The sequence below is a fragment of the Malaya genurostris genome, chromosome 1 (assembly GCF_030247185.1).
Source record: "Malaya genurostris strain Urasoe2022 chromosome 1, Malgen_1.1, whole genome shotgun sequence".
NCBI lineage: Eukaryota > Metazoa > Arthropoda > Insecta > Diptera > Culicidae > Malaya > Malaya genurostris.
In genome coordinates, this window is record NC_080570.1 from 113,060,536 (window position 1) to 113,085,691 (window position 25,156).

A 25,156-nucleotide genomic window follows, 5' to 3' on the forward strand; every position below is an offset into this window, starting at 1 on the left:
TGCCAAATTTCTTAGAAATGCATCAAACATCCAAATCTGGTGTAATATTAAAATGAACCTGAGTTGATTTGTAACGTCACGATAAACAATAATTAATACAATTTTTACGTTTCGCCTTCGGCTCATCTGTGCAATTAACAGATTATGTTGATCTGCTAATGCTACGTCACGGATCAACATAATCCGCTAAGCAGACGTAAAGTATTTGCTATTTACAAGTCACTTTGTTTACACCGAGAACGAAACAAAATTAATGAAATATGAATTAATTCGATGATTGTAACATTTTCTCCAATTAGAGTGCTGATTCATTAACTATTTTTAGTAGAGGTAGACAACGGTACAAAACTAACGAAATTTTACATAAGGTACAGGTAGAATCTTTCATTCGTTTTGTAAATAACGTCAAGTTGTTAAAGGCCACGTGCATAGGTAAACAATGAAATTTGATTAACAAAGCTGAAAGAATTATTACCTGTAACTTGCGATATAAATTCATCAGTTTTCCACAAATATGCACCAGTCTCAAGCGTTATTTGAAAGTGGAAGAATCGCTAACTTTACGAAAATGTGTCAAAAACGAAGCCGACAAAAACCTACAGTGCGTCCCATCATTGGATCGTCAAATGAAAAGTATTCTCGGTATGACGTCGAGTATAAAATAAAAATGCTTCAACTGAGGAAGGACTGTCAACCGTTTGTCACTCAACACCATTCGAACGGAATATCATCATCGAACCGAGCTGAAACATTGCGAATTGCTCCAAAAATTGTTGGAATGATTCCAAAAGGAAAACTGTTCAACAATATCAGTAACGTATCTACAAATACATTGCTCAGTATAGTCGAAATCTCTTCAACATCGCATAAGTCTTCAGAGAACTGTGACACCATAGCAACAAAAACAACCAATTCAATATGTTCTTCAGATAATACCAAATCGCTGCTCAAAACAGAACGAAATAAAGTGCAGAAGTTGATATATTTTTTCGAAAATTACGCTAATGAAAGTCAATGGACTTCGCAGAAACTCAGGTGAATCGATTTGATGATGAATAATTCAATTGGTCGACGCAAATGAAAGAATCGTTATTTATTTGTACATATGAGTATTGAATAAAGTTTATTTAGTTGTTATGAAACAACAGGGTGTTTATTCTATTAATCCTGATTGGTAGAGCTTCGTTAACACTGATAAAAGTTGATAAAACGACGATAAATAACGCATAATCGATTGGAGTACAATGAGCATACATTTCCAGAATTCATACCGATTGGCGAAAAGTTTAATTTAGTTTTGTATAGAACATACTTGAAATATATTGATCTAAGACTTAAATTTTAATGGATCCATGGAACATTTTCTGAAAAGACATAACTTGCTTTGCATGGTCCAATGGAATAACGCAAGTCGCTTGACTTCCACACTAGCTCATTCACAAACAGAGAAGAAAATTCAATGACACTTATAATGTCACGGTGATTCGGGTTGATCAAGAACTCAAAAACGAGCATTCGAATAAGAAGTGATTAGTCATGTGCCATATGTTATATGAAACATAAAGTCAGTACTAACATAAAGTTAGAAAGATCCTATCCTAGAAGTCTATCGTTGGTCCAATACGTTGTACAGTCGGACCGATGAATGACTCAATTTCTCAGTGGGTATAAAAAGACATTACCCTCTTAGAAAAAAACTTTCAACGGTGGTCCTTCGTTGGTCTAATACGTTGGATCATTGGTCCAATGAACGTACAATCAATCGTTCAACGGGAGGCCAACCTTCGTTTGCCGATTTTGAAACAGACCGTTGAACCGAATGCCATTTTCTTCGTTCAATAAACCCGGCAGACAGAGGTCCATTGTTGAGCCATTTTTAATATGAGGAGTTGGAGCCCCGTTGGGTTAGTTTTAGTTAGCTACAATTGACATAATATGTTCAATGTGATACCGTGCGATGGCGTGATTGATCTGAAGATTGGTTTCTCTCAGAGCTAACAGGGTCTGCTAAAGGCCTGAAGTTAGAATTTTTTTGCAAGTTTAGTGTCGGAAAATAAATATCGAACTGTCAGTATGACCCATGCTTTCGAGCAGGTTTATTTTTGTCAAAGAAGAAAAAACTCCTCGACTGTAAAATTTTAACTAAAAGATAATGTAATTCGCGAGATGGTCACAGCATAAGTCAGCTTTATGAGGACTGATACCTAAAATAATGAGAATGTTCAAAATAAGTATACTTTCTTTCTTACATTTGATTATGAGTCTCAATATAGATTATCTTTACCGAAGATAACAATATTCCAACTCAAATAAAATTCTTCAAAAATCAGAATAATAGCCTTTTGCTCGACTGTTCGTTTCGATCTGACGAAACCGATCCACACCCAGGGCCGGTGGAGAAGTACTATTCAATGCTTCATAACTTGAAATACTAAAAAAATCGATAAAAAATTTTCAATATGTATCAAATTCTTCGCGTTTCGCCTTCGGCTCATCAGTGCTGCTAGGCGAAGCTGGCAGTTCAATTCAAGCATTGATGAGCCGAAGGTAAAATTCGAAGAAATTGGAACGAAATATGTGCTTTTTGCAAACCAACAAACCCCTAAATGTTCACATTCTTCGACGACCAGTAGTAAGCCGCCACTCGTTTACGCCTGAGACGTCATAAATAAAATTGCACCGGTGCAAACTATGCGTCTGCTTAGCGGTTTCAATTGAACTGTTAGGCGAATATGGCAGTTCAATTTGAACTGCTTTAGGCAGTGATGAGCCGAACGCGAAGAAATTGAAACAAAATATGTGCTTTTTGCACAAACCAATAAGCCCCGAAATGTTCAATATGTAGTATTTAAATAACATTTCCATTAGAATTGAGGAGTACTTAACATGTTTCACCGGCCCCTAAATAATGAATTATGTTACGCCAGGTTGACCATTCAAAATAGTACTGCCTCGATTATTTATTCGAATAAGCATTGTTTATTTTGGATGGTTTTGTTATATTTACATTTTTCCTCGTGACCAAAGAAATGGTAATTTTTATTACAAAAACAACAACTACAACCTGGGTTACCAGTTTCAAGTATATTCCTAACGAATATTATAGGTTACTGAGATACCAGGTTTGCAGATGTGTCTATTAATCTGCAGACTTTCAAAAGTGTAGCAGATATTGGTAGCAGATTTTTACAAATTTCTTAACATGTTTTGCAAATTTCCGAACTTTTTATTTTTGAAAATGACAGACTTTTGAAACCAACACGACCAATTGTTTTCGTTCACCGAATCTACAAAGTAGGACTTTTCTCTTTGTTTAAACATTTCTCATTTGGGCTCTGTTTATGACACAGTTTCGTTTCGTCGATTTCTATTCGTGTGTCTCTTTCAACCGAAATTGAAGTTTGGATTTGTTCAAAATCTATCTTCTTATAATTCAGTGTGTACAAAACTCTCCTCCTTTTTTCGGCACCACTGGTGTTTCTAATTTTGACAGTTATTCCACAATAAATCGAGTGACGCGATATTCCTCTTTTTCGACTGTTTTATTTATGTTTACTAGTATTCTAGAGTACGTTAATAGGAGCGTCTTAGATCGGAACATTATAAACTATGAGCGCAATGGCCGAAGAATTCGAAGAAGAGGGTTGGATGAATCGCGGTAACCAACACGGCGAGGAAGAGGTAATGTAGCTTACTCCTGTTCCGGTATTTACGTACCTGTTCTGAATGTTCCCTGTGTAAATTTTAAATTAGGCTGATGGACATGATGAGCCACTGGAAAATCCTCAAGAGGTACTCACAGAATGCCTGGGGAAGTTTGCTACGTCTGATTACATTATGGAACCGGGAATATTTGCTCAACTCAAACGATATTTTCAAGCCGGCGGAACCCCGGAGCAAGTCATCAATCAACTATCAGCAAATTATACTGCTGTAGCTCAGATGGCAAATCTGCTAGCTGAATGGCTTATTCTAGCTGGAGTTCGCGTCACCGATGTCCAAGCTATGGTTGAAAATCACCTAAAAGATATGATCCTAAAAACGTTCGATCCTAAGAAAGCAGATAAAATTTTCACCGAAGAGGGAGAAACTCCGGCGTGGTTGACGGAAATGATAGAACATCATACATGGAGATCACTGATTTATCGGTTGGCAGAAGAGTATCCGGATTGTCTTATGTTGAATTTTACCATCAAATTGATTTCCGACGCTGGGTTCCAGAGCGAAATAACATCAATTTCCACGGCAGCTCAGCAAATTGAAGTGTTTTCGCGCGTACTGAAAACATCAATTGCTAAGTTTTTAAACCACCCCGAAGACTGGCAGAGTGCGATTCACGAATGTGCCAAAATGGTTTGCCACGGTCAGCATACTTACGTTTACAGTCAGGTATTGATCCAGGTTCTCTCACAGGAACCGAAGGGAGGTTTTATCATGAAACGACTGGCACAAGAAATTACAAAATATGCGCTCAAGAAGTATGCTTTCATGAAATCGTGTGTTCATTAACGATAACTAATTAGTTTTATGCTTGCAGTAACCACAATGTTACCCCTATCACGATGGCTCTGAATGGTTCGGCTCGACATCCGCAAGCTTGCGAAGCTTTAACTTCTATGTTGACAAGGAATGCATTAAATCCCGCTGATATTACAGTGCTTTATCGTAATTATTCATCACCGGAGCCACCGCCAATCGATCTCATTCGTAATCCACAATTTCTGGATTTGTTAGTCGATTCCCTCTTCAAGGTAGGGGTAAAGATCAATCAGGAGCACAAGTCCAAGTACATCTATCTGCTGGCGTATGCGGCTAGTGTTTGTGAAACATCCGGAAAGAAAAGTCAGCCAAAAGGTCAACGAACCACCAACAAAGATGAACTGAAACCGACCATTCAGGTAAATACAAAATAAAGAAAAGACAAATCTGTGTCCGATTTTCGCAAATATTTTTTTTTTATTCGTAGGCCGTTGAGAAAGTTCACGCTATTTGCAACGTAAATCGAGGATCAACCGAATTGATTGCTGAAATTTCTACCCTATATAACTGCATTCGCTTTCCAGTCGTCGGAGTTGGTGTGATCCGTTGGGTGGAAAATACTGTCACCGAACCATCCTATTTTAAACTGTGTACCGAAAGCTGTCCCCTTCACTTGGCACTTTTGGATGAGGTCGCTTGTGTTCATTCCTCCCTGCACGACCAGATTCTTCGACTGTTGATTCAATTGTTTGAATCCAAACAAGATGAGCTGGAGATTTTGGTTCAACTCGAAATGAAGAAAATGTTGCTGGACCGCATGGTAAACTTGTTGGCTAGAGGATGCGTGGTGCCTGTCGTGAAGTATATCCGGCAGTGCTGCACACGTGGCGACACGGATATATCGTTGATAAGATATTTCGTGACGGAAGTATTGGAAACTATCACGCACCCATACTCGCCGGAGTTTGTGCAGTTATTTTTACCGATGGTGGAAAACGAAGAAATCACTGGTTCGATGCGAGGCGAAGGCGATAACGATCCGGTGTCAGAATTTATTGTTCATTGTAAGGCTCATTACACAACAATTTAAACTATGGTAAGTGAATAAAAAAATGCGAATATTTCATTGGACAGAGAACGGTTTATTTTACGAAAGCACTAAATAATTTATTCCGAAGACGTTTCCCATACTGTGGGTTTCTTTTGCATATTAGAGATGACAGTTTTCTTGGTTTGAATCATTTGTATATTTTCCAATTTTACTCCCATTTTGGTAGAATGAGTCTTAATACTAATCACTTGTTTTCTGAAGTCGCAAATGGTTTCCAAATTGCTCAAAATATTGCCGCTAAGGTATTTCATTATTGCGTTTATGGCATAGATAAAGGACAACCGAATCCCACCCACTGTTATTTGATTGTGCTTTTGTCTTTCAGTTTCACTATTTTCTGCGTTAACCAACACGTTATTATTGAGTATGGATAGGTTGAAGTTACCTCAAGTCGTCGTTTGTCTGTGTGTGTCTTCCTTCTCATCAATCCTATCTTGCGTCTATCGAATTGGGTATTATTTGACTAGAATGCCTCAATATGTGTCTTACAGCTAAATTGTTGCGTAGTTGCGTCCGAAGTGCATCGATCTGTGCGTTAAGCGATTGAAGAAAATCGCAGAAAAAAGACATAGCCTACAGAAAGTTGAAAAAAAAAATGACCCGACATTCACTGGCCAGGCCGCTTGTTCAGTTCGACTTCTTTGCGTCCTTGGATTCCTCTTTCGCTTGTCCGCGGCCCAGAATCTTGGCCAGGCTATCCCAGATGCCACCGAAGAACAGCGCGCAACTAAGATTTTCGAACGGTACGAAAGGATCGTGAATTCCCAGGAGCAACGACGACAGTTTGAAGTAGACAAGGAAAATCACAATGCCGAAATATACCAGGGCATGTGGAGCCGAGATCAGATCAGTCTTTTTATCCAGCACGAAGATAATGGAAGCGATGAGTGAGGCTTTGGTGTAGCTGAAATAACAAATGCGTTTGTTTCAACATTAAAACAATACGACAAAATTACTCATGTCCGAATACTTACAAGCTTGGCTGCAAGAATTCCATAGCGGTTGGAGTCCAAACACCTCGAATCAATCGTTCCAACAGCTTCGTGAATCCAGCTCCGTTGCCCTTGAGCGTACCAATGATGATCATGATGATGAATGCATTCGGGTATAGTTTTGCAGCATGTGTGACACCATCGTGTATCTGATGCAAAGAATATAAAGATTTAATATGGCAAAATACTGTCCAAAAACTTCTGCATATAATAATTGAAACTTTTCTATCGTTTTACCATACTCAATTAGATTTTACAAACCCCATAACCTCACCAAATGAGCTGGATGACCGTCGTTTTACAGTCACCAGTGGTTTATTTACATTTACATTACGCCTTCAGGTCGTGGATGCATTAGCCGATTATTGTACTGCTAATGTCACCGCTTGAGTTAACATAAATCGATAAGCAGACTTAAAGTTATTGCTATTTACAACACACTTATTGTTTGTCTTTTCTGGCGTTAAGAAAGAAACGAAACCAATTGATGGCATACTGGCCGTCAACAGATAGTAGTCATGATGAAATAAGTCATGTACACTTCAACACAAACCGGTACCCAGAAATAACTACGTGTAATTTTGTTTTGGAAGGACTGCTAAGACCGATTACGGTCTAGCTTAACGAATCTGGGTTTGGGTTTGCTGTTATGTTATCCGTGTTTTTAAATATTGTTTTAATCATTAAAAAAGTCATTACTGAAAATTGATCTCATTTTTAATGAACGTGTAATGGCAATAATGATGAATTCTTCATACAAATTTGGAATGTCATTACTTAGTATTCATTTAAAATGACAATAATAATGCTCGTGTAATTGCCGCTTATGACAAGACGAAACCAAACTAACGTCTGGAGGGTGAATCAGAAGAATTTCAGTTCTCATTCTTTCATCGATACAATGAAAATCTGTGGCGTTTTGGCTATAAAATTACTAAAATATGATAAATCGCGGTAACTACACCCCAGAACCTCTTTGAAAACCAAAACTACTACAAATTCGAGCACCAACAGATAAAAGTTATTGTGAAACCTTTTTCTGACATTTTCGATTCTCAAAGCTTCGGTTGAATATCGACACTGCATACTATGGGATTTTCACTGAAAACCGCAAATGACTGAAAGGGCAAATGAAAGAAACAATACAATTTTGAAACTACTGTTCCGCTTGTCATTGACTGGACATGGATCTCGTTCTCGTAATTTGCAAGCGTAACTGAGAATTAGGTTTTTCACATTCACTGCTAACCCCAATCGGGTGAACACATTTTGACAGTTCAGCAGTACTCTTTGTAAACAGAGATTTTTTTGTTTGTCTGTTGACAAATTGGATGAGACCATTTACGGTCCATATCGTCTAAATAGAGTTTTAAAACATTTGTTCACAATTGGATACAGCTTGTTTTTTTGAGATTTATTATGTAAAAGTGACTAGTTGCAAAGTGTAAAGATGATTGTTTAAGATGTGTTCTTCGATTTTTGTTTAAGCTTGTTTGTAAACAGTACCACTGAACTGTCAAGGATGAATGCTTGTTCATTCGTGACGTCACGATAAAAAATCTAATGACATTTATTCCTCGTCATTTTCGTATATTTTAAATTAATGAAAATGAGTTTTTTTTAGCTCTGTGTTTGTTTGGTTTCACACGTGGACGAAACAAATGGACTGCCGATGAATCAAGTTCGTCTTTGACAGTTGCTGTGTGTTTTTGTTTTGTTTTGCAACTGCAAATTAAAAATTAAAAAATGACGAAAAAGTGCCTGTAAAAACGTGTTCCACAGTGAAAAGAACTAAAAGCATTGTCCTGTATGCGTTTCCAGCATCAAGGAGCGATATTTGTATAAATCTGTTTAGTGTGAGGCGACTTGCAGTTTTTAAATTCAAATAATGAACCTCTGATGAACTTTTAAACTGTAAACAAATACACGGCGACTGTCAAAAAAAGTTAATTCTGTTTATTTTTGTGAGGTTATGTTATGTTCATGCAAAACCTAATTGACACGTTTTCAAATTAGAATGAACACATAAACCTACCACTGATAATTAGATTTTTTTTATCGTGACGTCACAAATGAACAAGCAATCTAAGAACACATTTTGAACAATCATCTTTACACTTTGCAACTATTCACTTTTATTTAATAAATCTCAAAAACAAACCGCCTAAGCCAGTTTCGAACCTAGTTTCCACGTCATTGAACTGAAATCTGAGTCAGTTTAGAACCTGATTTTTATGCCGCTTTTCACTGAAAAACACTGGTGGCGTGGATTGCTCTGGTTTTCCACTTTCGAGCAGAAATGACAATAAATTGTACTTCTGCTCAAAAGTGCAAAACCAGAGCAATCCACGCCACCAGTGTTCTTCAATTAAAAACGAAAACACCATAAGATGCCTAATGAGTATGTACACAGGTCTACTAGATTGAGGTTTACTTTGACGATAGAAAACCTATTTTAATGTTCGACTAAACGAAGACTAATGAAACTCTCAAAGAATGAGTGTATCACATATGAATTATCATCGGTACTTCGGTGACTCGCTGTTGCAACACAGCGAGGTTAGCACCTGTGTAGTCCAGTGATAAGAAAGTCCATTGGACTATGAGCAAAACACAACTGGCAATGTGTGTAGGCAGAAAAAGAATTAATAGAGAAAATTTATTGAAGACGACTTCTTGCAAGCGCTAAATGTTAAAAGAATACCGTACATACCTTCTTTGCACGATAAATTTCTTTCATGGCACTAGCTACCAGTTTAACTGGCAGGAACTTGGCCACCTTGTATCCAACGTCGAAGGGAGTGTAGAAAACGATGTACCAACAAGCGGTGGCTACGAGCAGCTGTGGAGTATTCTTCAGTGGCGCCAAGATTGGTTCCCCGAGTAATCCGTTGGCGACCATACCGCCGGCGAATACGACCAGCATCGTCGACAGCCAGCATGCTAGCGGATGCTTACGAGAGAATGCTTGCGCCCCAGCTCCGAGATCCTCCTTCACCGACAGCGCACACAACAGACTGTGTGCGATATCAAAGTACGGGAACATTTTCAGCTTTATCACCTGATTGGCGATATCCAGGAATGCTTCCGGATCCATTTTGGATGTCGGTGTGTTTTCCGGCCCAGGTCACGAATTCGCAGGAACTTATCTGTGAAGAGAAAACAGATTTCTACTTTAGGCATTTGGCTTCCGAAAAACTACTGCAATGCATTTGGTTGTATTGATGTTCTCCGATTCTTGTTTATTTTTTGCTTCTCAATTTTGTCGCCTATCATGAAATGGTATATTAATTAATTTTTTCCGATTTTCAGTTCCTGAATTCCGTTCCCGAATCCGGTCCAGAATCCAAGTTCAGAATTCAATTTCAAAGATTATGTCCAAGCAGGCCCGTGCGCAGGGGGGGGTTTTGGGGGTTTTAACCCCCCCCATGAAGATTTTTTTTAAATTAAGTTTCATGAACAATGGAGTACTTATTATATTAAAGTGCAAATAACTTGACAATTCATATTTTTTGTCAATTTATTATCTATTTATAAACTGACATAATAAACCCCCCGCTTTTTACATTGTCAATATAGTGGATGAGGCGCCTTTTCGCATTTTGGACACCCCCCTCTCCCCTTGAAACCCCCCCCCCCCCCCCATGGATGATTCCTGCGCACGGGCCTGTGTCCAAGCTTTAGTTCCAGAATCTAAGTCCAGAATCAAGTTCAGTTCCTTTTAGATTCTGAATTCCAGAACGCAGGTCTAGAACGCAGAAACTCGGAATTGGGCTCCCGAATCTAAGATAAAAATACAGGTTCAGAGTCAAAATCCAGAATCTAGGTCTAGAATTCAGTTTCAGAATACAGATCCAAAATCCTTGTTCAGAATCCAAGTTTAGAATGCAGTACCAGAATCCATATCAGAGCTTCAGTTGCAGAACTCAGCTCCTGTCAGATCCCGAATCCAATTCCGAGCCCAGAATTCTGGTTCATAATTTAATTCCAGAATGCAGGTCTTCAGATCCAGAAGGGGCTTCTCGAGTTCACTAGGAGATTGGTGTACCTATTATCTTTCTTCGGACAGTACTAGCCTAAATGCCGTGTGAAATCCGGCAAAAAAAAACTTCACCAAGAATGCATCCACTGGGTTCCTGCTTACTCTATTTTATAAAATTATCTTTTCATTCAACTTATCAATTTCCGGCTAGCTTCGGAGAAAAGTTTTATTCGGTTGTTTTTCTTATTCCATATTGTTGCTTGTCTTTCAAGATTATAAATTGAATGATAAAAATCAACTATTGCGCAGATCCATTAATATTACAATGTTATTAACATAACATGAGATAACATGTATGGGTATATTGAATAAATAGTAAAAAAATACTTATTTGTTTGATAAATTAATAATTTTTTCTCGGTAGCCGGCTGCCCAATTCAAACAATATTACCAATTAACCATTCAAATAAATAATTAAAATAATAATGGGAAATAAACAATCAAGACGCGCGTGAAATTTGTTGACCTGTGTTTGGTGATTTAAAATGATTTGATATAATTTATAGAATATGTCACTACAATGAATCTATGAAGCTATTTTGTCTAAATCCTGTTCACTCGTTTATTTTTTAGCGGGTAATTCCATTTAGAAAAAATAGGGAAGTTTTTATTCGTTTCGCGGTAGTATTTTAAATTTCTCTTCATTTTTCTTTACTAACAAATATCCTTCTCCCGTGACACTTGTGGAGTGCGCAGTTGTATATACGGCCTCTAGTAATAACAAGTGTTGGACTGACATCCCTTCATAGTCCTTAGTCAATCTACGTTCGGATTAGAACGTAGAATACAGGCTCGAAATTCAGTTCCAGAATCCAAGTCCAAAATCTTGGTCCAGAATCCAAGTTCCGAATTCAATTCCAGAAACCACGTTCAAACTTCGGTTCCAGAATCCAAGTCCAGAATCAAATTCCATTCGTTCCATTCAAATTTAGAATTCAGTTCCAGGATACAAGTTCGGAATTCATTTCCATAATGCAAGTCCAGTATTCAGCCCTAGAACTAAAGAATTTTCTAAGTTATAATCAAAATTCAAAATTTAAGTTTCGAATCCAATTCTAAACTTCAGTAACAGAACCAAAATCCAGAATGTAGGTCTAGAATTCATGTCAGAATACCGGTCAAATACTTGTTCTGTTATGTCAAGCCTTTAGCTTTAGAAATCAGTCCAGAGTTCTGGTTCATAATTTAATTCCAGAATGCTATTCGTTAGACCCAGAATACAGAATTCAGATTCGGTGTCCAGTTCCAGACTCCAGGCCCAGAATACAGGTTCGAAATTCAGTTCCAGAATCCGGATCCAAAATCCTGGTCCAGAATCCAAGTTTAGAATTCACTTCAAGAAACCACGTTCAAACTTCGGTTCCTGAATCCAAGTCCAGAATCAAGCTCAGTTCCCGAATACAAATTCGGAATTCAGTTCCAGAATGCAAGTCCAGAATTCAGCCCTATAACTCAATTCCAAAAGTTCTAAGCTTCAATTCCAGAATGCAGTACAAAAATTCAGGTTCAGCTAATACAGGTTCAAAATCCTGGATCTGTTCCAGAATTCAGTTCCATTCAGACTCAGAATTCAAGTTCGTAATCCAATTCCAGAATGCAGGTTCAGAACTTAGTTCCTGAATCCAGGTTCAAAATCTAATTTCAGAATGTCGTTCCAGAATTCTGGTCAAAACTTAAGAACTAGACTCCAAATCCAGAATCAGGTTCCGGAACTCAGATTCGGAATCCAGTTCCAAAACCCGGGCCCAGAATCCAGGTACAGAGTTCAGAATCTAGGTCTGAAATCCTGATAGATTCAGAAGTTGAGAATTCAGTTCCATTCAGAATCCGGACCCAGAATTCAAGTTTTTAATTCAGTTCCAGAATCCAACTTCAAAATCCTGGTTCAGAATTCTGTTCCAGAAACCAGCTTCAAGCTTCGGTTCCAAAACACAAGTCTAGAATCAAGTTCCAGAATTCAGTTTCATTCAGATTCACTTCCAGAATGTTGTTTCTGAATTCAGCTGTAGAGCTCAGTTCCAGAATTGAGCTTCCTAAATCAGGCTAAGAATTCAAGTCCAGAATCCAGGTCTAAGTTTCAGTTCCAGAATCTATGTACAGAATTTAGGTTCAGAATTTGGACCCATAATGCAATACTAGAATTCAGTTTCATAATGCGAGTCCAAAATCCTTGTTCAAAATTCAAGTTCTTAATGTAGTTCCAGGAGCTATATCAAAACTTTAGTTCTTTGAGTTTTCTGGTATAGCCTGATGAGTAAATCGATGCGAGGGTCAGAAAGTTTTTGTAGCCTGAAAAGGCGAATGACCTGAAGTTTAAAACCTCTATAAACGAAATGAAAAAAAACTAGTTACAGGATCAAAAGTCCAGAATTCAGTTCTATTTACGTTCAGAATTCAATTCCATTCAGTCGAATTCAGGTTCAGAATGCAGGTCCGGAATTCAGTTTCTTCCACTTAGTTTCAGAGTAAAGGTTCTATAATTAGGTTTCAGAATTGAGTTCCCGAATTCAGATCCAGAATCCAGAATCAAAACTCAGTCGCTGAACTTAATTCCAGAATTCAGGTTTGGAAATCGATTAAGCTCACTCTACTTTGAAATTTTGAACTTTACTTCTAGAGTAATAGCAGACCCTGTCAGCTTGGAGCGATCTCAATCTTCAGTTCAGCAACGCCATCGCACGGCGTCTCATTCAACATGTCATGTCAATTGTATGGGTGCACAGCCCTGCTATTTTGGCGCGCACGAATTTGACATTTCTCTCCTCTACTTCTATATATGAGATTCGATGCGGACTCACCTGAGGGCGACATGCTCGCAAAAAAGGATGTTGCCAATGATTTGTTCGGGAAATGTCAGAGCTGGATATCTTGTTAATATGATGTCTTTGGTAATAGCCAGTATAGCCAAAATAGGTTCGTTTGGCCATCAACTAATAAAATCTTTGAAATGTAACAGTTTTGAGGCCTGTTTTTAAGGTTAAGTGCGAATTTTGCATCGTCAATTTAAATGACAGTTTGAAATTTCAAATGCTCACCTTACTGTTATTCTGGAACTGGAAGTCGTATTCAAAAAAAAATTATTGGCATTGTGTGGGAGACTTTCATTTGATTATAGAGGGTTTTGACCTTATGATCATTTGCCTTTTCGGATCAGAAAAACTTGTCTGACCTTATGTGCGGGGGTTGGGAATCGAACCCAGGTGAGTTGCATGATAGGCTTCGACTATCGGATCACGCTTTATCCGTCTCCTATAGGAGTCTTTGAGTTCGAATTTAATTGGGTAAAAATCTGTATAACCTTCTACGATAAATCGAAACTTGCTTCAATTTCGTATTTTCCTTTGCTTCCGAAACCGAGAGACCGGTATAGGTTAAGTTAGTTTTCTAGGTTACCAACTAGGTAGTCTTGTAAACTATGAGAAATTTGAGCAAAATTCCGAAAAATGTGTGTGCGAATGCGACAAAAATAAGCACTTAACTATCCCAGAGAAGGCTAAACCAATTTTCATACTAATTCCATAGGCTGGTAATAAGTTTTATCAGAATCCAACACCCGGTTCCAGAGTTACAGGTTGATATGCGGAAAAAAGTGAAAATAATATGTACTGTAATTTCTCTGGTATGATTGAGCATTATCCATATCTCGTGAATTTAAAAGAAAGATCTTAAGTCTATTCCATAATTCCGTAATCGAAAGTAGAAATTGTATGAAATTCAATAACAATTTATAAAATTATAAGACCTTCCATTTGGATTTTAGAATGTGAAAATCTGTTCAACGATTTTGGAAATAAAACGATTGATAGTAGAACATTTTTAATTCTCTGCCTCTGAAACCAGATTCGGCTCCTGATAAAATTCAATAGCAACCTATGGAATTAGTTTGTGAAAATCGGTTTAGTCGTCTACAAAAAAATTGAGTGCATATTTTAGTCACATTTCTTTACACATAGACATTCGCTGATCTGACGAACTGAGTCAGAGGTATATGCCATTCGATTAAATAATCTATTTTCACAGTTATTGAAGAGTCTTTCTATACGAGAAAGGCAAACACAATTCTAACAATATTCCCCAGTATTGCATACAATATCAAGAAAAAGTATTATTGACACAATCAAATAACTGGCCGTAATAATTATGATAAAATTGTCAATCCCTTGAACTGAAATATGTTGTATCAACTGTTCAATGAATCGAACGGCATTCACAGGTACGTAAGGAGGGGTAAAATTCGCTACAATGAAACCTCAGCACAAGTAAAAATAGCTTAAATGATCAAAAAATCATTCAACAGAACAAGCTCCTTCGCTTCTGAATATACCTTTACGACAAGCTAGAAAAGAGAGCACATCAAAGGCACGAACTGTTTCTGATTCTAATCGTAAATATGTCAAAAGCTTTCGGGCGGATTACTGTTAAACGCATCAAAGTGCGATATTATTGACAAAAACGTTATACTATATCAGACTATGTTTCAGTATAGCCACATAAGATGTTCATTTATCAGACACATGAAAAATTTCGTATTCAGTCATAATATTTCGCTCCAACAGCATGTTTTCCTATTAAACGAAGCACCAATCTATTCATAGACTGTGTATGTCCTTCCCTAGTAACAGTACCGGTGAAGAAATGGGTTCAAAACATGTAATACTTTACAAATTGTTATTTTGTATGCGATATTTTGACGGTCATCTGTAGTACAAATCTCCAGAAAATTGTGGAATCGGAAGAACTAATAACTAAAATTGTTTTCGTTTCTATTCTAACGACAAATGGAAACCGGTTTTTTGTTTAACGATGTCACGTGCAATATACTAAAAAGATATTCACTAAAAACACGGAAAATACTAGCACTACAAATATGAAACGTGGGTTTCATAACAGTCGATTCTCGTCTACACATCTTAGGAAGAACGTTGTTTCGTCACCGTTTTTTTTTCTCTTCACATAATACAGTCATCAGCCTCCGTGACCGATCACACAAAGACGGTTAGCATTTTCATTTGAACAAGAAAAATGCGCAGACATCGGTACCAAAAAAACAAAACGACCGTGAAAATCATTTCACCTCACTCTTGACTTTCGTAGCGATCTTGTCACTGAATTCACAATTTACTGACCCCACCGTGTACTCGCGAGCAAACTAGAGCAAAAATTATCAATCAGTTTCAATAAATAAAAAAAAAACATGTGGAGACTGCATTTTAATGAACAGATGATATACGCACGCTTAAAATACACGCGACTGTCCCGGGATGGTCTAAACTTATTAAGCTAACCGAAGAAGATCACCAGAGAACCGTGACGTACCACGCACGTCCACACTGCTCGAACTCCAGGAGTGAAAAGAACTGAAATACGTACCCTGTCTCACAACTATAGCATATTAGAACTCGAAACTCCCCAATACTGCGATATTAAACTAGTGCAAACCTGCAACGTACCTCTCTGGATATACGAGGAAAAGCCTCTTGAGGAGAAAATTTTCCTGCTACCGCTTGCTAGACGAATTTTTCTTACACTGTCCGTCACCACGCATACGAACGCACCCCGTGAATAGAAGCCCGGCGGCGGTGTCCTCTGGGGGTGCTATATTTAGAATTATAGATGAAGAGGTTGCCGCCTGCTAAGATAGCTCTTACATACATTGGTGTGCTACGATGAGAACTTTGTTGTTTGATATTTACACACGGCTGTATAAAGGTAGTCCGTCGTCATGCACTCGCGAGACGAACAAAGTTCTCTGAGATTCGCTTAAGCCGCAGTTGAGAGGTTGCTTGATCTTATTGTGTAATGTGTTTCCAACATTACACTGTCGCTTGTAAGGCCATTGTCCAAGTACCATGCGCGCGAGTGGTTTTAGGAAATTTTCGATGGAAATTTTGAAAAATTTGACAAAACCAAAAACATACAGACCTTGGAAATACTTTTATCTATCTACAGGGTGAAAATGACTGGAAAATTCGGAGGATTTTCCGAGTCTTATCAAAAAATAGCACTGAAAAAATGAGCTTTTTTTGTAATCTTTCATAATTATTTGAAAAAATAATTCGATAGAATGAATTTTTTTTATCAAATAAACCTTATGCTGGCAACAAGGATCACATTCGGACACATTTTTGGAAAACCTTTTCACGCTTTTCATGGGAATTCAACGAATTTCATATAACCGATTTCGTGGAAATTTTTGAAATTCGTGGATTTTCTATGAAAAGCGTGAAAAGGTTTTCCAAAACTGTGTCCGAATGTAATCTTTGTATCCACCATAAGGTTTATTTGAAAAAAAAAATTATGTCATCGCATTATTTTTCCAGATAATTGTGAAAGATCACAAAAACACTCATTTTTCAGAGCTATTTTTGATAAGACTCAGAAAATCCTCCAAATTTTCCAGCCATTTTCACCCTGTAGATAGATAAAAGTATTTCCAAGGTCTGTATGTTTTTGGTTTTGACAATTTTTTCAAAATTTTCATCGAAAACTTCCTAAAAGCACCCGCGCGCATGGTACTTGGACGATGGCCGTTAGTACAGGATCCGGCGCTCGAAGTGTAACAAATTAAAAAGGCCATAAATTCAGTTTGGAAAATTACTTTTACTTAATTCAAAGTACAAAATGTGTAAAAATAATACAAAATTCAGAATCAATTCACTTTTGCTCGATATGACCACCTTTTGCCTTGACTATGGCCTTGAGACGGTCAAAAAACGAATCGCAAGTTGCCGAATGTGACTTGCAGGTATTTAGGCCCGCTCGCGGACAATAACTTTTTTCAGCGCCTCGAGACTGGTGTATCTTTTAGTTCGGACTTTGCTCTCCAAAATGGCCCAAAGAGAATAATCCATTGGATTCGCATCTGGTGAATTCGAGAGCCATTGTGTGGACGTGATGAAGTTCGGAACGTTGTTTTTCAGCCATTCTTGGTTCACTCGAGCTTTGTGAGACGGTGCCGAGTCCTGCTGAAACGTCCATGGTCTGCCACCGAAATGTTTGTCTGCCCACAGCTTCAAAGCAACCTCCAGAATACTTTCCCGATAATATGTCGCATTTACCTTGACGCCAGGCTCGATGAAAACGATTGGAGAGCGCCCATCTGCGGTTACAGCGGCCCAAACCATTATCTGTTGCGGGTGCTGCCTCCCGGTGGCCGATGACTCAAATTCTCGTATGAACGGTCGGTCAAGTAAACCCTATCGTTTTGAGAGTTTACGAATTGCTCAATTGGAAAAATTTTCTCGTCAGAAAATACAATGTTCGGAAATTGACCGCTTTCGGCCAAACAAAGCAACTCCTTCGCTCTCTCAAGTCAAGATTTTTTTTTCGCGTTCACTTTTGGCAAAATGCTTTCTTGCGCTTGTAAACAATACAACTCCGAACTGTCATTTAGCAAATTTCTAGAGAGCTGATGCCCGTGCGTCAGCTGCGCGAGCGGTCTGAAGTTGGTTACACTTCGAGTGCCGGACCCTGTATGCTTACAACTTGTTCTTGTTGCTCTGGTCTCTCCCGAAATCAGAAGTTTTGGGACTGTTGATCTTGTAGATTAAACCGTGAGAGTTGTGTGATGGTCAAAACGTCACTGGGATTGGGTATCGAACCCAGGCGGGTTGCGATATTATCATGAGATGGGAAGCGTTACGTTAAGTTAAAGAAGCTAGAAATCGTTGCAAGCGATAATTTTCTTAAATTGCGGGTTACAAATCATATGAGTTATTTTGTGGAAATTGAGAATGTTAAAAACCATTATAATGGGTAGATTCTTGCGGTTAACGAGTTACGACGCGTTACTTTCTTGTAAGTTATAGGCATTACGAAGCATTACATACGTTATTTTTAAGTAAATTATAGGCGTTACGAAGCGTTACATGCGTTACTTTCTAGTAAGCTATAGGCGTTACAAAATGTTACATACGTTACTTTTTTGTGAGTTATGGCGTAACGAAGCGTTACATGCATTACTTTTAAGTGTTATGGACGTTACGGAGCGTTACGAAGCGTTATTTTTGTGTGAGTTAAAGGCATTACGAAGCGTTGCATACGTTACTTTTTGTGAGTTATACACATTACGAAGCGTTATATGCTTTACTTTTTGGTAAATTAGAGGCCTTACTGGTTGGTAAGTAATAGGCATTACGTACGTTCCTTTTTTTGTAAGTTATAGGCATTACGAAGCATTACATGGGTTATTTTTTATAAGTTATATACGTTACGAAGCGTTACTTTTTCGTGAGCTATAGGCGTTACGAAGCGTTACTTTTTACGAGTTACTAGCTGAATTATTATTTATTATTATTATTTATTATTATTAGCTCCATCTGACTGTTGTCTACATGAAATAAAAACTTAAAACTATACACAAAACAGTTAACTAAATACGTGACTTGATTCGTGAAATAAACCGGGTGGATGGTTCTCCAAACTCATGAAACTCCTCGACAGTCGTGAAGATTCGAATCATTGCAGTTATTGGTTCGAAATACCCAAAAGTAGTGCGATGAAAACGTGGCTCAAGTAAAGTACTACTACGAAGAACTCTCGGAGGAACTCGAAAATTCAACATGGAGAGGAGCTCAGAGCTATCAACTTCACCATTCAACAACTTAGCCACAAAACTAGCTTGATGAATACGCCGACGCCGTTCTAATGTATCCATGCTCAATAATCTACAACGATCATCATACGAAGGAAGGTTTATGGGGTCTCGCCATGGTAGATTACGAAGTGCCAATCGAATGAACTTGCGTTGTACATTTTCAATCCTTAAACTCCACGTCAATTGATAGGGCAGCCAAACAACAGATGCGTTTTCTAGAATTGGACGCACGAGTGAACAGTATAATGCTTCTAAGCAGTACGGGTCAGTGAAATTCTTTGCAATTTTCGATATGAAACCCAATTGTCGATTAGCTTTAGCGATAACGGCCGCGCAGTGGTGATTGAAAGTGAGTTTTTGATCCAGCAATACACCTAGATCACTGATCAGATCAGCTCTTACCTCAGCTCTTACCCGGCGTTGCTCAGAAATGTTTCGTGAAAGTAATACCGTAAAAACTCTAGGAATTGTCCTCCCCATTGCACAGTAGTCTCAATCATGTCAAAACATGCGTTTTTTTTATTTAGGGGTTAATTTTGAAGCTTTCATGTCTTCAGAAGAATTTGTGTTTGTAATAGTCCGCTTCATTCAATATAATCAATGTTGACATTAATCCACCTACAAGTGAGTTAAAAAAAATATTTTGCATACAATACGAGATAGAGCATTGATGTCTTTAGAAAAATTGTGGATCATGGTCAAACAAGAAAACATGCCAAAGACATAAACAATTTAAAATGCAGTGGTGTCGAGATATGACGCACTGTTTAATAAGGACCTCTACATTCAAGTATTTCCATCATAACTTTTTTCAAGGAATTTTTAGAATTTTCGGATGTTCTACAATTATATTTTAATTATCAAAATACATATTTTTGTCCAAGACTGCATATTTTCAAGTTCACAAACTAAAAAGTTTTTGATCAATTTGATCAATTTAATTACAAAATACTACATATTCAAGTATCAATTTCTAGAAGATGTTGAAATATGGTGAACCAATTTCAACAAAGTTTAAAAGTATGGTCAAAACACTATTAGAAAAATTAGTAGTCACAACTTATATTCACTTAAATTTATATGTGTTTCCATATAAATTTAAGTGAATTTAAGTTGTGACTACTAATTTTTATAATAGTGTTTTGACCATACTTTCAAACTTTGTTGAAATTGGTTCTATATATTTCCACATCTTCGAGATATTGATACTTGAATATGTAGTATGGTGTGATTAAATTGCTCAATGTGAACTTAAAAATATGCAGTCTTTGGCAAAAATATGTATTTTGATAATTGATATATAATTGTAGAACATCCGAAAATTCTAAAAATTCCTTGAAAAAAGTTATGATGGAAATACTTGAATGTGGAAGTCCTTATTAAACAGTGCGTCATATCTCGACACCACTGCATTTTGAATTGTTTATGTCTTTGGCATGTTTTCTTGTTTGACCATGATCTACAATTTTTCTAAAGACATCAATGCTCTATATCGTATTGTATGCAAAATAATTTTTTTAACTCACTTGTAGGTGGATTAATGTCAACATTGATTATATTGAATGAAGCGGACTATTACAAACACAAATTCTTCTGAAGACATGAAAGCTTCAAAATTAACCCCTAAGGCACAAATAAAAAAACGCGTGTTTTGACATGATTGGGACCACTGTGTATTGGTACTCTGATTGTAATGAAACACAACTTAGACGACAACCCGATGTTAATGTTCAGATTGCGAATCATCAGTGCCCCATCTCGGATCTCACAATAGTAATAATTTTCATGGTATTCTCGACAAATTGGGTCAGTTTTAAATTAGAACCATTTTTTTTTTTTTTTGTTTCAATTATAGAGGCTTTAACATCTTAGGTCATTCGCCTCTTCGGACCAGAAAATTTTTCTGACCCTATGTGCGGGGTTGGGAACCGAACCCAGGCGGGCTGCGTGAAAGGCATCGACTATCCCATCACGCTACACCCGTCCCCCTTGAACCATTTTGTTAGAAACATTTAAGACACCTTTCTCTCTATAAATACCTTCTTAGTAACCTCCGAGTTGCATAAGTATAACAGATCGGCTGAAAAGTTCGTATCGTTTCTATGAGAGGGCGCCACTAGAATTAAATCCATACCATTTTCAGTTAGTACCAACCTTCAAAAGATACGTGTATAAATTTGACAGCTGTCTGATTATTAGTTTGTGAGATCTTGCATTTTGAGTGAAGCTACTTTTGTTATTGTGAAAAAATGGAAAAAAAGGAATTTCGTGTGTTGATGAAACACTACTTTTTGATGAAAAAAAGTGCCGCCGATACCAAAAAATGGCTTGATGAGTGCTATCCAGACTCTGCACCGGGCGAAGCAACAATTCGTAAGTGGTTTGCCAAATTTCGTACTGGTCATATGAGCACCGAAGACGATGAACGCAGTGGACGTCCAAAAGAGGCTGTTACCGATGAAAACGTGAAAAAAATCCACAAAATGATTTTCAATGTAAAGTGAAGTTGATCGAGATAGCTGACACCCTAAAGATATCAAAAGAAACGTGTTGGACATATTATTCACGAATATTTGGATATGAGAAAGCTTTGTGCAAAATGGGTGCCGCGTGAGCTCACAATCGATCAAAAACAACAACGAATTGATGATTCTGAGCAGTGTTTGGAGCTGTTATATCGAAATAAAACCGATTTTTTTCGTCGATATATAACAATGGACGAAACATGACTCCATCACTTCACTCCGGAGTCCAATCGACAGTCAGCTGAGTGGACTGCACGCGATGAACCGAACCCAAAGCGTGGAAAGACTCAACAATCGGCCGGTAAGGTTATGGCGTCTGTATTTTGGGATTCGCATGGTATAATTTTCATCGACTACCTTGAAAAGGGAAAAACCATCAACAGTGACTATTATATAGCGTTATTAGAGCGTTTGAAGAACGAAATTTCAAAAAAACGGCCTCATTTGAAGAAGAAAAAAGTTTTGTTTCATCAAGACAATGCACCGTGTCACAAGTCGATGAAAACCATGCTGAAATTGAACGAATTGGGCTTCGAATTGCTCCGTCATCCACCGTATTCTCCAGATTTGGCCCCCAGTGACTTTTTCCTGTTCTCAGACCTCAAGAGAATGCTCGCTGGTAAAAAAATTAGAAGCAATGAAGAGGTAATCGCTGAAACTGAGGCCTATTTTGAGGCAAAGGACAAATCGTACTACAAAAATGGTATCGAAAAGTTGGAAGATCGCTATAATCACTGTATCGCCTCTGATGGCAATTATGTTGAATAATAAAAACGAATTTTGGCAAAAAAATGTGTGTTTCTATTAAACGATACGAACTTTTCAGCCGAACTGTTATGTGCTTGTAACGTACTTCCGTACTTCTTCGTCACATTCGATCTACAATAACTTTGACTTCCATGGCTATAAACACTTGCTACTCCCTCCTCGTTATAAAAAATTTTCTGACATCATTATTTTCACGTAATCGCTCAAAAATTTCCATCTCATAATGATTATTTTATAACGAAAGTCTGTTTATCATAATAACTACATTCGTACTGTAGAATAACTTTTTTATATCATTTATTTTACCCCGGCTTTAACAAGTTTGGTCGTTCATCGGGGAGGAAAACATATTGAACAACGTATCAGTTAATACAAATGTTTTTTGTAAACTTATTTCCATCACCTTGGGTCCACAGTTTTCTCAATTTACATAAAAATTGCACATTGATTTCGTCAATTCTGATCAACGTTGAGAATACTTATTCTCCCTCCCTCTTGTGAATATTTTGTGAACCTCTTTTAGTTGCTAGAAATATCCTGTACTCGTAAAGAAGTACCAATTTTTCGCAAAAACCGATCAATTTTCTCTTACACTTTCCATGTTCGAGGCACTTGCTGTACTCCCTCACCCTCAAATAACATAATTAATACAGATCTCTTCCATGATTACTCTAAGTAGTGTAGAAAGTGACTGTGCTTTTAAAAAATATCGATTCCTACGTTTGGTACATGTGCCAAACTTAGTGGCGATTCGTTTAGTTGTTTCGTAGATATGCTAAGACTTAAATAAAGCCAGATAAAGGTTATTTTCCCTTAGTTCTTTGAACCAGATCTTTTGAAATTATTTAAAGAAAATTGCGTGGCAATCAAATTAACATGTGTTGCAATCAAATTATATGTTATTTGTTGTAAGTTCTAGGGTATTAAAAAGCGTTACAAGAGTTTTGAAATCCCAATTTCAACATATTGATGGGTCACTTATTTGCTAAATCTACTGGAGTTCTTTTCTTGATATGAGAGTATTCAGTAAATTAAAATGTTATTTCACATGATTCAATGGTTTCAATATTTTAAATGCTACCGACAGCCACGTACCCAGAGAGGAGAGCGGGGGGTGAGGGACCCTGAAAGAAACGAAAAAGTTATGGGGCTATTGATCCTGTAGGTTACATTACATCACATATTCGCGATAAGTACTCCAGAAGTGTCGTGAATACACCGACGCGAATGGTCAAAGGAACGATGGATAGACGGATGTGCTACGTCCGAGTATCATGGACGCTCTCGAATCCCTTCGAATCTCGGAGAGGGCTACGGTAAGGTGATGGACTCTCTTGTGTCTTGGTCAATATTGCTTTGGAAAGTGTGATTCGAAAAGCGTGGATCGAGTGGTACGATCTTCCGAAATCCCGTACAGCTCTTTGGCTTCACTGACGATATTATGGCACGTAACCTTGAGAAGATGATGGAAACATACATCGGACAAAAAATTGAAGCTAGGCGCATCGAGCTGGCCATTAATGTCAAGAACAAAATACATGAGAGGAAGCGGCTCTAGAGAAGAAAAACTAAGCTTCCCACTATGAATATGACGATATCGAGGTGATTGACAAGCTCGTGTATTTGGGCTTATTAGTGACCGCCGATAATACCAGCAGATAAATTCAGAGGTATATTTTGGCAGGAAACCGTACGTACTTTGGACTCAGAAAAACCCTTCGGTCGAGAAAAGTACGCCAACGCTCAAAATTGATCATCTACAAAACGCTCATTAGACCGGTTGTTCTCTATGACCACGAGACCTGGACCTTGAGAATAGATTTTACCCAAACAGCGTTTTCAGTGAAAGAATTCAAATTTGAGTAACTAAGGAATTACTCTAAATAAGAGTTGTTCCACTTTACCTGCAGATGAGTGGGTCTTACTAATTTTTGAGTAACTTTTTCTAAGCGTGAACATTATACAATTATGACATTTTCCCTCATCATTTACTTGTTTTTAACTCACATTGAACGTATAGCTTCTTAGACAAAAAAAATTAATAAGACATACCACTTACAACACGACCGTTTAAGTTTCTTTAATGAAAAAGATTCACTATGGTTAGCTCACTTAATCCCTCAAAGTATTACATTTCCTTCTAGGTCAAAACCCTCATGTGACCATCAGAATTTGTGCTGTAGAAGAAATAGAAAATAATGTATAAAACATCTATTATTTGGTAGCTCTAGTCAGCTGCATAACAAAGAAAAAGCGGATATAAGGACAAAAATAAAAGCAGAAATTCAAAAAGATGTTTACCTGTATATAAAACAAACACGAGCATTCACATAACACACGTCTTCGTTAGGAATATTTATGTAAAACGAGCATGCGTTAAACTTCATAGTCAAAGGGCCTATTCGCTTTTATTTACAACACTCTACTAAAAAAGTGTAGATTATTTGGAATACTTAAAAAAGTTCACTTTCAACAAAATATGCAGTTTTTTGTGACAACGAATCTGTAGTTAGAATTAATACACAATTGGTTATCGTTATACGATTCGTCTTCGACTCAAACATTTTTAGTTTTGTATCGAAGTACAATGTCTAACATGACATCTCGCTTCAAACAATTTTTGGAATACTGATGGTTATTCGA

The 25,156-nt window shown here is 37.5% G+C and overlaps 2 protein-coding genes across 7 annotated transcripts; one reads left to right on the forward strand and one right to left on the reverse strand.

The window, feature by feature from the left end:
- Window positions 1-3,497: 3,497 nt before the first annotated feature.
- Window positions 3,498-5,651, forward strand: LOC131425425 (negative elongation factor D). Its single transcript, XM_058587331.1, has 4 exons — window positions 3,498-3,681; window positions 3,754-4,478; window positions 4,538-4,898; window positions 4,967-5,651. Exons 1-4 carry the CDS (start codon window positions 3,610-3,612, stop codon window positions 5,567-5,569), a joined length of 1,761 nt encoding a protein of 586 aa, XP_058443314.1. The 5' UTR covers window positions 3,498-3,609; the 3' UTR covers window positions 5,570-5,651.
- Window positions 5,652-6,210: 559 nt separating this feature from the next.
- Window positions 6,211-24,887, reverse strand: LOC131425426 (trimeric intracellular cation channel type 1B.1). 6 transcript variants are annotated; one of them, XM_058587337.1, is made up of 5 exons: window positions 24,815-24,887; window positions 24,573-24,690; window positions 9,296-9,731; window positions 6,565-6,731; window positions 6,211-6,494 (listed from the first exon to the last, which is right to left on the reverse strand). In XM_058587337.1, exons 3-5 carry the CDS (start codon window positions 9,677-9,679, stop codon window positions 6,218-6,220), a joined length of 828 nt encoding a protein of 275 aa, XP_058443320.1. In that variant the 5' UTR covers window positions 9,680-9,731; window positions 24,573-24,690; window positions 24,815-24,887; the 3' UTR covers window positions 6,211-6,217. The 6 variants fall into 6 exon arrangements, with proteins under 6 accessions (XP_058443320.1, XP_058443319.1, XP_058443315.1 ...); XM_058587336.1 differs by having other exon boundaries at window positions 24,566-24,690; XM_058587332.1 differs by lacking the exons at window positions 24,573-24,690; window positions 24,815-24,887 and adding an exon at window positions 16,075-16,232.
- Window positions 24,888-25,156: the final 269 nt, after the last annotated feature.

What these genes read in the sequence shown, in the direction of transcription:
- LOC131425425 (XM_058587331.1), top strand. Translation starts at nt 3,610, where the DNA reads ATGAGCGCAATGGCCGAAGAATTCGAAGAAGAGGGTTGGATGAATCGC. An exon ending in ACCAACACGGCGAGGAAGAG is followed by an intron (nt 3,682 to 3,753) that starts GTAATGTAGCTT and finishes ATTTTAAATTAG; the next exon opens with GCTGATGGACATGATGAGCC. An exon ending in AACTGAAACCGACCATTCAG is followed by an intron (nt 4,899 to 4,966) that starts GTAAATACAAAA and finishes TTTTATTCGTAG; the next exon opens with GCCGTTGAGAAAGTTCACGC.
- LOC131425426 (XM_058587337.1), bottom strand. Translation starts at nt 9,679, where the DNA reads ATGGATCCGGAAGCATTCCTGGATATCGCCAATCAGGTGATAAAGCTG. An exon ending in AAATTTATCGTGCAAAGAAG is followed by an intron (nt 6,732 to 9,295) that starts GTATGTACGGTA and finishes TCTTTGCATCAG; the next exon opens with ATACACGATGGTGTCACACA. An exon ending in GAATTCTTGCAGCCAAGCTT is followed by an intron (nt 6,495 to 6,564) that starts GTAAGTATTCGG and finishes TTGTTATTTCAG; the next exon opens with CTACACCAAAGCCTCACTCA.